At 37.7% G+C, this 13,812-nt stretch overlaps 1 protein-coding gene across 1 annotated transcript; it reads left to right on the top strand.

Moving 5' to 3' along the window:
* Positions 1-285: 285 nt before the first annotated feature.
* Positions 286-13,764, top strand: LOC113236385 (sorting and assembly machinery component 50 homolog; the record flags this gene model as incomplete). Its single annotated transcript, XM_026472418.1, has 8 exons — positions 286-457; positions 3,172-3,256; positions 4,718-4,847; positions 5,761-5,866; positions 8,014-8,101; positions 9,012-9,112; positions 11,785-11,865; positions 13,605-13,764. Coding segments are annotated over 8 exons (923 nt in total), but the record flags the coding sequence as incomplete, so codon positions are not given.
* Between the last annotated feature and the right edge of the window lie 48 nt (positions 13,765-13,812).

Genomic DNA, 13,812 nt, shown 5'->3' with positions numbered 1-13,812 from the left:
AAGCTCAATTTACAACCAGGCGTTTTTTCTCACAATCCGCCCCCACAATATTACAATCGACCCCTCCTAAAAGTATTGTATGTCAAAATTGCCAAGTTTACAGGGGAGCGTTTTAAAGTTCTGAATTCACTCGTTATTCACATAGAGTGATCATCATAGATCATCTAAGATATCTAGGATTTTATAATACTCTGAGTACGAGCTTTGTCGAATAAAACTGAGAAATGCTTAAGTCACTTTTTATGCTCATTTCAGTGAATTCAGAACTTTAAAAGGCTTCCCTGTAAACTTGGCAATTTCGACATACGATACTTTACGTAGGAGGGGGTCAATATGTTTACATTGGTTTATCTTGTACCAGGTAAGACGAGCCTTGGACTCGATGGGCTGCTTCCGCGACATCGGTGTATTCATCGACGTCTCCTCGGGACCTGGGGCCACTCCAGAGGGACTCGAGGTATCTTGAATTGAAGTACTTTATTATTATTTCAATTTTATATTATTTATTTATTTCAATTTTATATAATTATATATTTCAATTTCTTTTAATGTCTATCAATGAATGACTATTTTTATCATTACACTACACTTAGTATAATCATGGATCAATAACTCAGATCGTAGCTCTAAAAGGATAAAAAATTCCGTCTTATATCTAGTTTGCGCTGATCAATACCCTGGAAGTAGTTTATATTATGTAAATGCCCGTGGATATCAGTTAATTCATCATTAATATGAAATATAAAAAGTCAATTTTTCCCTATTATTCAATTGGACGTAGTTAAGCAAAAATGAACCAATCCACAAAATTATCAAAAAATCAATTATATGTACCAAACGGTTCCTAAAGTCTAACCTCTTAGATCAGCAAAAAAATCCAATGTATAAATATAAATAAATATCTCTGGAGTTACATGATATCATAAGTTTTGAAAATAAAACTAGAGTGAGAAACACTTTGAAATAGGAAATGAAAGTATTTTTCCGGATTTAAATCGCGTATATTTGTTTTTTTTCAAACAAACCGACGTTTCGGGCCTTTTACAGGTCCCATGGTCATGGTTGACAGATTGACAGTCAACCGTGACCGTGAAAAAACAAATATACGCGATTTAAATCCGGAAAAATAGTTTCATTTCCTATATGTAACAATCGCGAAAACCTAAGAACTCGATAACACTTTGAAAATTCAAATTGCCAAGTCTTGAAAGTGACTGGACGTGCATTGGATCCTCTTTGTTTAACTGCGTCGAATATCAATATTAATTGATCATGAGCTAATTTTTTTCTGAACTTTGGCAAATATCTGTGTCAATAGATGGCATTGTGTCATACAAATTAATTTATAAATTACCGCTTCCTTATATGAGTAGATGGCGCTAATACTAAACAAAATCTGTGCAATAAGCGCCATCTAGTTGATTTGTTTGTTATCACTAGACAATTAGATAAATTGATAAATTGCAGCTTGTCAATGTAAAACAAATATAGTTACAAAAATATCTATTTCACTTCTCATGCTCATAAAGTTCGTATTTATGCTGGGTGTAGGTTGCATAAAATAGAATTTTATGCTCTAGTGCATAAAAAAAAACCATCACATTAAATATGTGTAATTGTTGTAATTTTACATTCAATTTTAATTAAATAATCGTTTATTTGTAATATCGCTGTTTAATTTCCTCGCAATCGAAGTGAAAAGCAGAGTGTATAACTCGTTCATAAAACCCATTTTTCCCTCGACTTAAGTGTCCACACTCGCCTGCGGCTCGGGTGGATATACGCGTTTTATGTACTTGTTGTACAATGCACTATTTAGTACTCTTTTTTTATAATATCAAGTGATGGGACGAACAAGTCGTGCGCCTCATGGTAAGATACACGCCTGTCCGTAACAGTTGCAGTGCCACTCAGAACTTTAAATCGCAAAGATCTGAGGGGCGCTGCCACTGCGCCGGTCACCCTGTGGCATAAGTTGACAAGTCCTGTACTTTCACCTGCACCGTTACACTTTTAAACCGGAACGCAGTAATGCTAACATTATTGCTTGGCGGCATAAATAGGTAAGGTGGCAGTACTTCCCTGGACCAACTCTTTCACAAGGAGCTCTACTGCTGCTTATATCTACTCGCCGCGACATCTGGTGTACTAATTAGGTACTAATTACCCAGCTACGCTGTCAAGTATCACGATTAGCACTCCTCGTGAGTTAGTGGTCCATGGTATAATGAAAGAAAGAAAGGAGAAAAAATATTTATTCTGTTAATTATTTACAGCACAATACAATACAATACAATTTGTCCACTTATTAATAAATAATTCGACTTAGTAACTAAATAAATTGAGTACTAAAATTGGAATAATACAGTGTGCGCTGTGCTATTATGGAATCCGTCGTACACTCAGCTTATTGTCATGTCACTGAAAGTGCTTTGATTTTGAAATAATAATGGTACCCTATTATTATTTCATTATAAATAAAATAAAAATAGGGATGATTTCCTAATTTCGACCCCTCCTACGTAAAGTATCGTATGTCGAAATTGCCAAGTTTACAGGGGAGCGTTTTAAAGTTCTCCGTTTTATTTGGCAAAACCTCATTACTGACATAGAGTGATCATCTAACCGACATCTAGGATTTTACAATACTCTATGTGAGTAACGAGCTTTGCCGAATAAAACTGAGAAATGCTAAAGTCACGTGTTGTGCTCATTGCAGTGAATTGAGAACTTTAAAACGCTTCCCTGTAAACTTGGCAATTTCGACATGCGATACTTTACGTAGGAGGGGTCGATTTGATGAAATTAATTTTATCAAATTAGGAAATTGTACATATTTAATGCTACACCCTATTTATTCTCAACTACAATTTTAATTAGAGATAATAAACTGACGTCTAGTGGGTCTAATGAAATAAAAATAGTATTGTCTTAATGGATCGACTTCACTGATTGACTCACCAAGTCATCAATAATTAATTATAATTTGTAGGTGTTAAATAGCCAAAGCCGTTTCTTTTTCATTGATTCAGTTTCAGTGAATTCGTTGAGAGCTGAACCAAACACGTCACTATACAATAAACATGGTGACATTATTTTTTAAATTGACATTAGTAGCTGTCAGTTTGTTACTTTATAAAGTATGGAGGTGTAACCTTTGCGTGTGCGCAGGTGACGTTCCAGGTGCGCGAGTTGTCCCGCGTCGTGGGTGGCGTGAATACCACGGTGTCAGAAAACGAGGGTAACCTTGTGCTAGGTAAAAACCATTTTCATTTTATTATTATATACTCCGTCGAACCTCTTATGTAACATTCGACAGCTCGAATTCTAATCAATTAGTGATGTCCTAATGCGTTTCCGATTCGATTTTTTTTTATAACTGTCTATTTTTTTTATGAAGAAATTTCAATCGTAAGTGTGAGCGGGTTCAAAAAAGAAGATATTGTCTGATTTATTTTTCTATTTATTTATTATTTATTTTACCCCATAAAACACACACCTTATAGACTAACATACATAATAATATGATTCAAACAATTTATTTATTTACACGTATGGACCGCGACGCACACGTCACAACTCAACGTGGATGTCCGATGGCCGTTCTCGGAACCACCGGAACATGACACCCTTCGGCCAAAAGTCCTCCGTCATGAAGGTCAACATATGTTGAGTTGGTACTCTCACCACAAATGAATTAAAATTCTCCTTGTGGCGGGACTCCAACTGCTTGACCCTCAGGGCAGCTTTGGCTTTCACCCATATGTACTCCACAATATCCGCAGACTTTGTGGAGTAATGAAGTCGTGACACGTATAGCAATGTCGTCGGCACCGCTGGATGCAATAGACGATTGGGGCCAGTCGGGGCGGTGCCACTAAGGTTACGGCTAGTGTACTTCCTTTTTCTTTTCCACCTTTTTGAAGCCGTATTCGTCGCACTGGTCTACTGCTCTCGGTGGTACTGACGACACAGCTCCAGAGATGAGTTTCCGCTTTTTCTTCTTCCCCTCCGTTGGTTGTCTGGGTTGTGGTTGTGGAGCAGTGGGTTGGGTAGCAGCGGCAACAGCAGCGTAATCACGTCGAGGGGTGAACGTGCTTACGAGTGACGTCTCCGCCGGGGCGGAAAAACGAGAGGCGGGGCGCGGGGAAACGCACGCGGCGACAGCGGCAGCGGTCGTTGGCACATCCATAGGAGCCGACTCAAAACTGCCGATAGATGCGTTTGACGCCCCGCGACAAGTATTCAAGTTGCAGGCTTCGGGTGACCTACTTACAGAAGCTGTTTTACTAAGTAACACAACTTGGGCACGTAAATCACTGATGGTGTTCTCCGAGGCCTCCAATTTATGATTCCCGTTCGTATGGAGAAGAATCCGACAATTAATTATAATAAATAATAAAAATGTATTATAATTATTTATCATTTATTTAATTTCATTATAATTTATTAGACAGGTACCAAAATTTATCAACAATGATCTTCGTTACATAAACCGTTGACTCGGTAAATATCGGACCTAAAGAGCACGTCCTTCACTAAAATTAAAAATTAAAAGAGTCCAGGAAGTATTGCATTTTTTAATTTATTTTGCGGCATCCCTGGTATGTATGTAGCTAATCTCATCCCGCCACCTGTGAGAAAACTATGAAAGTCTCGAATCCAACCTGATCAAACTTTGTATAAATAATAACACTAATCTATGTACTATTTTCAGGTGTGAAACTGCCAAATTTATTGGGTCGAGGTGAACGCGTGAGCGCAGAGTACACTCTGGGGTACCGCTCCTCGTCAAACTTCAGCATCACCGCCACCAAACCCTACCCGCATCGCCCACTCGCTGCACAGTAAGTTGTCAATAATAGAGGCAATATACTCTCGTTTAGTTGTCTCAATCACACAGTATAATTAGACTATATTAGATTATATTCTCTTTTTTTTATAATACAAAGTGACGAACGAACAAAACGTGCGCCTGATGGTAAACTACACGCCTGTCCATAACAGCTTCAGTGCCACTCAGAGCTTTAAATCGCAAAGCTCTCAGGGGCACTGTCACTGAGCCCGCCAGCCTGAGACATAAGTTGAAATTACCATGTGCCTGTAATTTCACCAGCACCCTTACTTTTCAAAACTGGAACTCAGAGGTGTTGAAATTATACATAATATAGTCTTTCTCCTCAGTAACAGCCATATTACACATATGTCACAGTCTGCCTCGGTGGCCGAACGGTGAGACAGAGGTCCTGGGTTCGATTCCCGGACCGAGAGAAATATTTGTATGGTATATGGTTTTTTTTTTTTTAGTTAGTTTGGGTGTAATTTGTCTTTGTCTATGTGTGTGTCCATGGCACCCGCGATACAGGGTTTCTCTAGTGCGAGGCTATGAGTTTTACATTTTTGTATTTGTACTCACAAGAGAAATAAATGCCAAACTAAATGTAGGCCATACAAATCGACCCCTCCTACGTAAAGTATCGTATGTCGGAATTGCCAAGTTTACAGGGAAGCCTTTTAAAGTTCTGAATTCATTGAAATGAGCATAACACGTGGCTAAGCATCACGAGTACAAAGATCTACATATAGGAGAATTTCGACGACTCGGTAACTGCATCCGTAGCTCAGTTGGTTAGAGCAATGCTACGGTGCAGCATGGTCGTGGGTTCAAGTCCCACCGGGTCGACGAAATTTTTCTGTGTGTTCGTTATCATAAGTTATATGTATACAGAATTATAATAAAATGTGGTTTATGTATCTCAGGCTGTCAGCGTCAGTGTACCAGCAAAATCATGAGTACCCGTGGTCGGGCTACCGCCTGCTAGATCGCGGACTGCTGCTCGACTTGGCGTTCCGAACATCCCCCGCCGTATGTATTCCTAACTCGAATATAAACACTGATAACCGCAGTAAAGTATGGTCCTCCCAGATCGAGAGGAAAACGGATCTCTCAGTGGCCGTAGCATGGCAGAATATTGGTGATAAACCTCCCTGTTGATAAATCTAAGTTTGCTTATTTGGTAATGAACTATTGTTATACATTTTAAAGAACAAAATGGAACTAACTAGAAAATAATAAAACAAAAAATGACAAAACTACATTTGCTTAATTAATTTTGGTAATGAACTATTGTTTTAAATTTTGAAAAACAAGGACAACGATATAAAATTGCGTATATAGCTATCTTTGTCGTTTAATCATCGCCGCGAAAACCATGAAACAAAAAATCGCGCTCAAATTTTACGTTGATAAAATTACTGTGCAAATGTTTTAAAATCAGCTGTGACCTTCCAGTCATGTTTGACACTGTTAATCTTTTGGAGTTATTGGTCGCCGGCGCTCGCGATGACAAAAATATGACGTCGCGGTGCTCGCCATGTTCGCTATTGTGATAAAATTTTAAAATAAGTTTATCACACGAATTTGACAGCTAAATGTGAATATAATAGCTTTATCGAGGTGGCATACTACGCGAGCAGATCTGTACCATTTAAAGCTTGTTAACAAAAATATTACCAAAATAATCGTAGCTATTCTTTATACTTCCAAGTCAGTCAGTGCGTCCGGTTTGCACTAAATGTAATGAGCAACTGGTAGGAATTTGACGATAACGAAAACACAAGCCAAAAAACAAACAACTATTTTAGTAAGTTGTTTGTTATGTAAGGCTGCATAGTTGTTTGACAACCTGAGCAAGCGAAGGCAGCTCATATTCAAATATAGAATCCAGAGCATACCGAGGATTTCAAAGCACGAGACACAAAACAACTTTACTAAAATTATTTACAAAATCAATACAAATTGATCCACGCGCAAAAAGAACCCCAGACAGACCTGTTTTTGAAAATATACGTAAAACTACAATCTACTTAAAAAGTTCATATTACATGTGCATGAAAATTACTACGAATAGACTATCAATTGCAATAAAAAATCTGACATTTCGACTCATCCGTAGAACAAAGGCGTATGTGTAAGACTGTTCGTTGTCAGAACATTGTACATTTCGTTCGTTGTTATTCGCTGCGGGTATCCGATCGACTGTTGTTCGATTTTATATTTCCGAAACGAAATAAGGTATAAAAATTCTGAAATGACCTATCTATTGGCCTTATTTTGAGTAACGAGATTATATATTAATCACATCAGACTCTGTTCTTCGGATGAGTGTAAAGGATATTATAGCGTAAATGACTACTTAGAAGATTAAGTTTTGTATGCTTTTGTATAATGGCTGAATAAATGAACTCAAATGTAATAATTACCATCCTGTAATAACCTATTCAATGCAAATAAACCTTATTATTTACTGCCGAGCGAAACACACAACTTTTCACCTCACTATAGCGAGGAAAATGGCAGATGAAAGAAAAACAGTTGAACTATAACAAATCAGTTTTAATAAACAAAATTATTTATCGTTGTCAATTTAATGTCAACAATAATAAGAATAAAATATACCAACGGATTTATATTACATAAATAATGTACGACAAATCGCGTGTTCAACTACGCGTCGTTATGTTTTTTTTCATCGAACCACAGTCCACCACAGTCCATCGTCAATATCGAATTTTGCACGCAGATTTCTAATGAGAAAGAAAGCCTTTACGAGCTAGTGAGATGAAAAAAATATTGTACTGTGTGCATTGACTTACAAATAAATGGACGACTGGTCTAATACAAAAACCACGAAAAAAATGTCCCAAGTCAACCTATTCGAAATTTAAATTGTAATGTCATCGCAGTATCGCGCTGTCAGTAGAACAAATGAAGACTAAAGCAGAGTGTCGCGCTCTGTATACGATTATAGCGCCTTACAAGTGCGGACACTTTTTAGCGCGGACCCGACGTCCATATAATTGTAAGTCAATGACTGTGTGTAAGTTTATTCAACATTATATAATCTGCTGACTTTCAAACCTGCTTGCATTGAAGTTTCACGGTATAATTTACAATGTAACAATTGACAGAGCTCTTGTTTTATTTGTCAGTGTTATTTGTCATTTTTTTAGACAAAGCACAGTCTCCAGTGGGAGGGAGTGGTAAGAGATACAGCGGTGCTTAGCAAAACTACTTCCTTCCGTGTTAGAGAGAGCAGCGGTGAGTGTTGTGATTTTTCTTTAAATTTAAATGGGACCAACATCACTGAATTAACCTCTATCCAAAAAAAAAGAATCATCAAAATCGGTTAAGAACCTCCTCCTTTTTTAAAGTCGGTTAAAAGCTATGAACCACCATGGAAAATTCTCAAATAATTATCAACGAAAATAAATACCTAACTCAATAACTTTAGCAAGATTAGTTAGAACAGTTCCGAAGTGTACCGCTAGATGTCATTGACGATTGGTAGAATCGACCAATCATAACTTAGAGAAGTAGAAGAATAGATCAGGTCAATATGTCAGCATTACTATGCTCCGATTTTGCAGGGTAAGGGTGCTGGTGAAATTACAGGCACAAGGGACTTGTCAACTTATGTCTTAGGGTGACGGGCGCAGTGGCAGTGCCCTTCAGATCTTTGCGATTTAAAGTTCTGAGTGGCACTGCAACTGTTACGGACAGGCGTGTATCTTACCATCAGGCGCACGACTTGTTCGTCCCGTCACTTAATATTACAAAAAATCAGAAATTGCGTTTTCTATGCCAATGCCATCTAGCGGTAAACTTCGGAACTGTTCTAATTAATGTTGCTAAAGTTATTATGGGTCGTATTCTAGAACTCTATTCAATGCTCAAGTCAGGATTGCACTGGAAACACAAGCACTGGAAATACGACTCTAATGGCAGGGACTTAAGTATGATTTCGAGTGCTTTAAACCATACTCAAATCCTGATTTGAGCATTGAATAGAGTTCTAGAATACGACCCTGAGTTACGTATTTTGATAAATTCTAACCCCAACAAAAAGGAATATAATATTTAATTAAAAGATGGTATTGCTCTAAGGAAAATTACCCTTCACTTACCTGGATGTGTGGTGATACAAATAATCCAATATAATTGTTGCCAGGTCCCCAAATGAAGTCGATCCTTCGACACATAGTGACGGTGGACCACCGCGACGAACCAATCTTCCCCAGTAAGGGTACATGGGTGCAGTTCTCCAGTGAGGTATCTAATACTTTTTTTTTATTAAAAATAAGTGGGCATTTGACTTCCGTCTGACCTGATTTAAAGTGACGACGAAGTTGACGATGGAGCATGTACACCTAAATAACGCCTGGCCAACAATGAACAGGCTTCTATAATATAAATATTTGAATTACATGAGGACGGCGCCATTTATCGGATGCGTAGCCTAACTAGTTCGATTTTCTCGTTTCCTCCTACATATCACACTAACTAGTTCTCAGATAGCGGGATAGGTGGCGCTGATCTCCCTTTTGTTTCTTTCCTGGGCGCCGACTCGCTAGCGTATAAGACTATAAAAATTTGTATTCATTCTGAACAAGAACCATAGACGACTCTTCCTCCTCGACGACTCCTCAACTCCATCCACAAAAATCCAAACCTCGATAAAACAACGACTGTTCACTCTCGCCTTGAAAAAGTCCAAGTTATAACGTTCAGGGAACAAGTCTGCAGGCAGGGAATTCCACTCCATATCTGTTCGCCATATAAATGTGGAAGCCTAACGCTTCGTGCGAATTCTTGGAATATCCACAACACAGGTATGGAACCGCAGTCTACGCCTGGTCCCCCGATGATGGAAAGGGGAAGGCGGAATTAATTCTTGCAATTACCCTCGCACACTCTCCTTGATATATCATATAGAATAGCGATAAGCGGGTAACTTTACTGCGATGGTCAAGTCTCGGCAGCTTCGTCTCTACTAATTCCGAGTCACCTATAAGCCTCTTGGCACGCTTGTCAATTGAATTCAAAGTGGCCAGTTGGTATGTAGCAGAGCCATCCCATAGGTGGCAGCACTACTCCATACACGACCGAATTAGTGGTTGGTGTAGTTATTTAATGATTGATCATATTATTACGTTATTTAATCAATCATATTTGACTCTTTGATTTTTTTTCATATTTGTAATTTTTTTTAACATTTCGTATCGTCATTGTATCTTGTTAGGCAGGAACTATATATGTATTGCCTAGGACTTGTAATATTTTGTAATATTCGTATGTCGTGATATTTCACCATGTATACAGAGTTATTTGTAGAACACTAACAACTACTCACGACTATGTTACTAACATCATAAACAACAACTATTGTTCTATGACTTGACAAAACATGACAAACGATGGCGAAAGCTGACCTATTAATTATAAAATCAACGAAGAGCCGTTCATGGGCTTTGCTAGTAGGATTTTACGTTTTAATTTATGCTTAGTTATCAATATATTTATGTATATTTCTAGAAGTCGGGAATAAAGAAATTGTAAAACAATGTATGTAGAATAATTGCAAGAACACAACGCAATTGATTTAGTTCGACCATAGATTAGGTAACGCTCTTGTACGTACGTTTCATTTTAAGTACGATCGAAAGTTTACTTATCTAAAGTATTGGTTATTTTATAGTACACACGTAAAACATTAAAGCTATAAAATATCTAAATAATCAATTAAACAATAATGACATAAAGTGAACAATAAAACACAATGTGACAACACGAAAGTTAGCAAAGGAACGTTTTGACAACAGACCTATTGCCAACGTCAATGTCACATTGAGATTGAGAACAGTGTGGCCATTTGTCGCAGATTTCTGCCATATGGGCGTATTTAATTTTATTGCGCAGAACATATTAACGTTGTATTAAATGTGGCAGAGTTTGGCAGATTTGGGAATATTCAGCAAGTTCTTTATTATTTTTGGGAACTAATTGAAAACTTGTTGTTTACTGCAGCTGCGAACAAAAATTATGAAGCGAAAGAAAGAAGAATGTTGTAAACATATCCTGTATCAACTTTATAACCCCAGCTTCTACAGGCTGTACTCAATTAGCTTTTTTGATGCTATAATAATGAATCACAAGTATTGACAGGTTTCTTTAAGGCACGTCGTCAAAAATACTGGGTCACAGATTTCTCGGGATGTCGCCATCCTTCTTTACCTGCCAGAAATAAACTTTTAAGTTTTTGTTGTATTATCTCACACTTTTTAGATTCGTAGTAAGTTCAAACGTGAAAGCGTAGTGACGACTTCAACCCGCTCTCCTAGGGTTTTGCACAGAGTTATCGCCGTTTAGAATTATGTATTTAAATATTGTTATTTTTGTATGAAAGCAAAATCTGACGAGCTATTAAATAAAATTAAAATCATTCATTGCAGACAATCTACAATTAAATTATATAAAAGTTGTTGTTTATGATGTTATAGTCGTGTCTATAAAATAACATTTGTAGAGTTGCCAGTTTTCATAAAATTTTAAATAGTTTTGTAGATATGACCGAATTGTGAATGTTAACGACGTTCTAATGAGTAATTAAAATTAAAAACTTTTTGTATTTTTCATAAAAATAGTTCGAAATACAGTGTGTATGTGTGAACTTACAAAAATGGACAATATTTAAATGAACTTGAGTTCAATAATTGGATGAATGATGATAAAACAAGTTCGGCTGTTTATTCCATAAGCATAAATAACATTCAATTGATAGTAGAACACAATGAACCGTAATTTTACTCTGTCTTTAAAAAAGACTATAGTAACATACAATTTTAAAAATAACCCTGTATATTTGCTCAGTATCCTTCGATTTGTAATATTTGTATGTAATTTCTTTAAATATTTCACCGTGTATATAATTATTTTGCTGGCAGGTATGCGGTTTGGGCGGTGGAGTGGCCAATCTAAAAACTGAATTGCAGGCACAGAGCAACGTCTCCATAGCTCCTAACGTTGTGAGTATTAAGTTAAATTAAAAATCATTGTATTTACTGAAGCGAAGCTTTCTTGGCGACCAGGAATTGCGTAGCTTCGGAACAAAATTTGGCTGTTTCTCAAGTTTAAAACTAGCATAAGAAATACAATTCTACAGGAGTGACGGAGCTTAATATTATTTGCTTTTTAATTCGGGACTATAAAATATGTTTTATACGTCATTGCGTTTAAAACATATTTTGTTTACCTCGACGTTTCGAACATATTGCAACGTCCGTGGTCTCGAAGGGACTCAAGAGGCGGGTGTCAGCATTTTCTAGCCGTGCGAGTTTTTCTAACTACCCGCACTTGATCTTCATTATTTATTTGTGCACTAGGGTTCTCACTAGACCGACACTCAACGCTCACGACATCAGGTGACTTGTCGGGCCATACTTGATGTCGTTTACATTTGCCGATAACTGGACCCCAAGACGATGATGGCTTAAAACCGTCTTCTCGGTTGAAATTACAGTGTTTTTTAATTTCAATGGCTTTACGTACGATTCTACTATAGTGATGACGTTCTGTAGAAAGAACATTGGGATTATGAATCTTAATCCAGTGGTTTGGTCCTGATGACGTTGCAATATGTCCGAAACGTCGAGGTAAATAAAATATGTTCTATACGTGATTAAGTCCCGAATTAAAAATCTAATAATGTGTGAAAATCGTGAAAGTTTAAATAATTTGAGCTTCGTCAGACTGCATCAAAGCCGTCCACGCGCGCGTCTGCGCACATGCCCGAAGCGCTGCAAAAGCGCGGGAGCAGCAACAGTGCCCTGAATGCATAATTAAATTGGACTCACAGAGCATTGCACGATTTTTGGGTATATTTGTACCACAAACTTGCCGTGTACAGTAATGTACAAAATGCCTTAAACAATGTTATCTTCACTGTATCCGTACATCTAGCAAACCTTTGAACTCATATGTTCGCCCGAACTGACAATGCCCTGCGCTCCCTTTCCATATCCGCATCATACCTAAGATCCTCGGTCAAGAAATGCCCAAGATATTTAAATTGAAATACTCTTTTAAAAGTAACACCATTGAGTAACACGGGTGGTTCAAAAGTAGGGCACTCGTTTCCCGCCTTAAAGACCATGTACACTGTCTTTTTAACATTGTAAGCTAGACCATGTGACTCCGCGTAGGACTCACATATCGACCCCTCCTACGTAAAGTACCGTATGTCGAAATTGCCAAGTTTACAAGGGAGGGTTTTAAAGTTTTGAATTCACTGAAATGTGCGTAACACGTAAACTAGCATTTCTCAGTTTTATTCGGCAAAGCTGGTTACGCACATAGAGTATTATAAAATCCTAGATATCGGTTACATGAACAACCACAATTTATTTTATAATTACACTCATTTCAGTGAATTCAAAACGCTCCCCTGTAAACTTGGCAATTTGGACATACGATACTTTACGTAGGAGGGGTCGATATATTAAGTAGCTTTCTCATTGCGCTATATCGTCAATAAAACTACCAAGCCGCTTGCCGCCAAGTTCCTCAATTAGCGCATTCATATATTATGTGTATAATGAGAAAGTGCATGTAAGTGAGTGTGTGAGAGAGAATACGTGTAATGGTGTGTATGCATTTAAACATACACCTTCAATGGTCAAGGTTTAGGCAATGCTGATACGAGCGCGCGAGTTGACAAATTCGAGAACTATAGAAAAATATTTTACGTGGTGTAAATACACTTCAGGTGTTCCAAGTGTCCGGCGCGATAGGCGTACTACACGACATGTTCGGCACAGAAATCCCAGACCATTACTTCCTGGGTGGTCCCACGTCGGTGCGGGGATTCGCCATGAGAGGCCTCGGACCGCACAGTGACAACCAAGCCACAGGGGGAAAGGTATACTGTATTTCATTTATTCACGTATTATTTCCCGCCAATCGTTAAGAACGAG

The sequence above is a fragment of the Hyposmocoma kahamanoa genome, unplaced genomic scaffold (assembly GCF_003589595.1).
Source record: "Hyposmocoma kahamanoa isolate Upper Pololo Valley unplaced genomic scaffold, ASM358959v1 91852, whole genome shotgun sequence".
NCBI lineage: Eukaryota > Metazoa > Arthropoda > Insecta > Lepidoptera > Cosmopterigidae > Hyposmocoma > Hyposmocoma kahamanoa.
The sequence above is the reverse complement of the archived record's forward strand: the minus strand, read 5'-3'. Positions and strand labels throughout refer to the sequence as shown.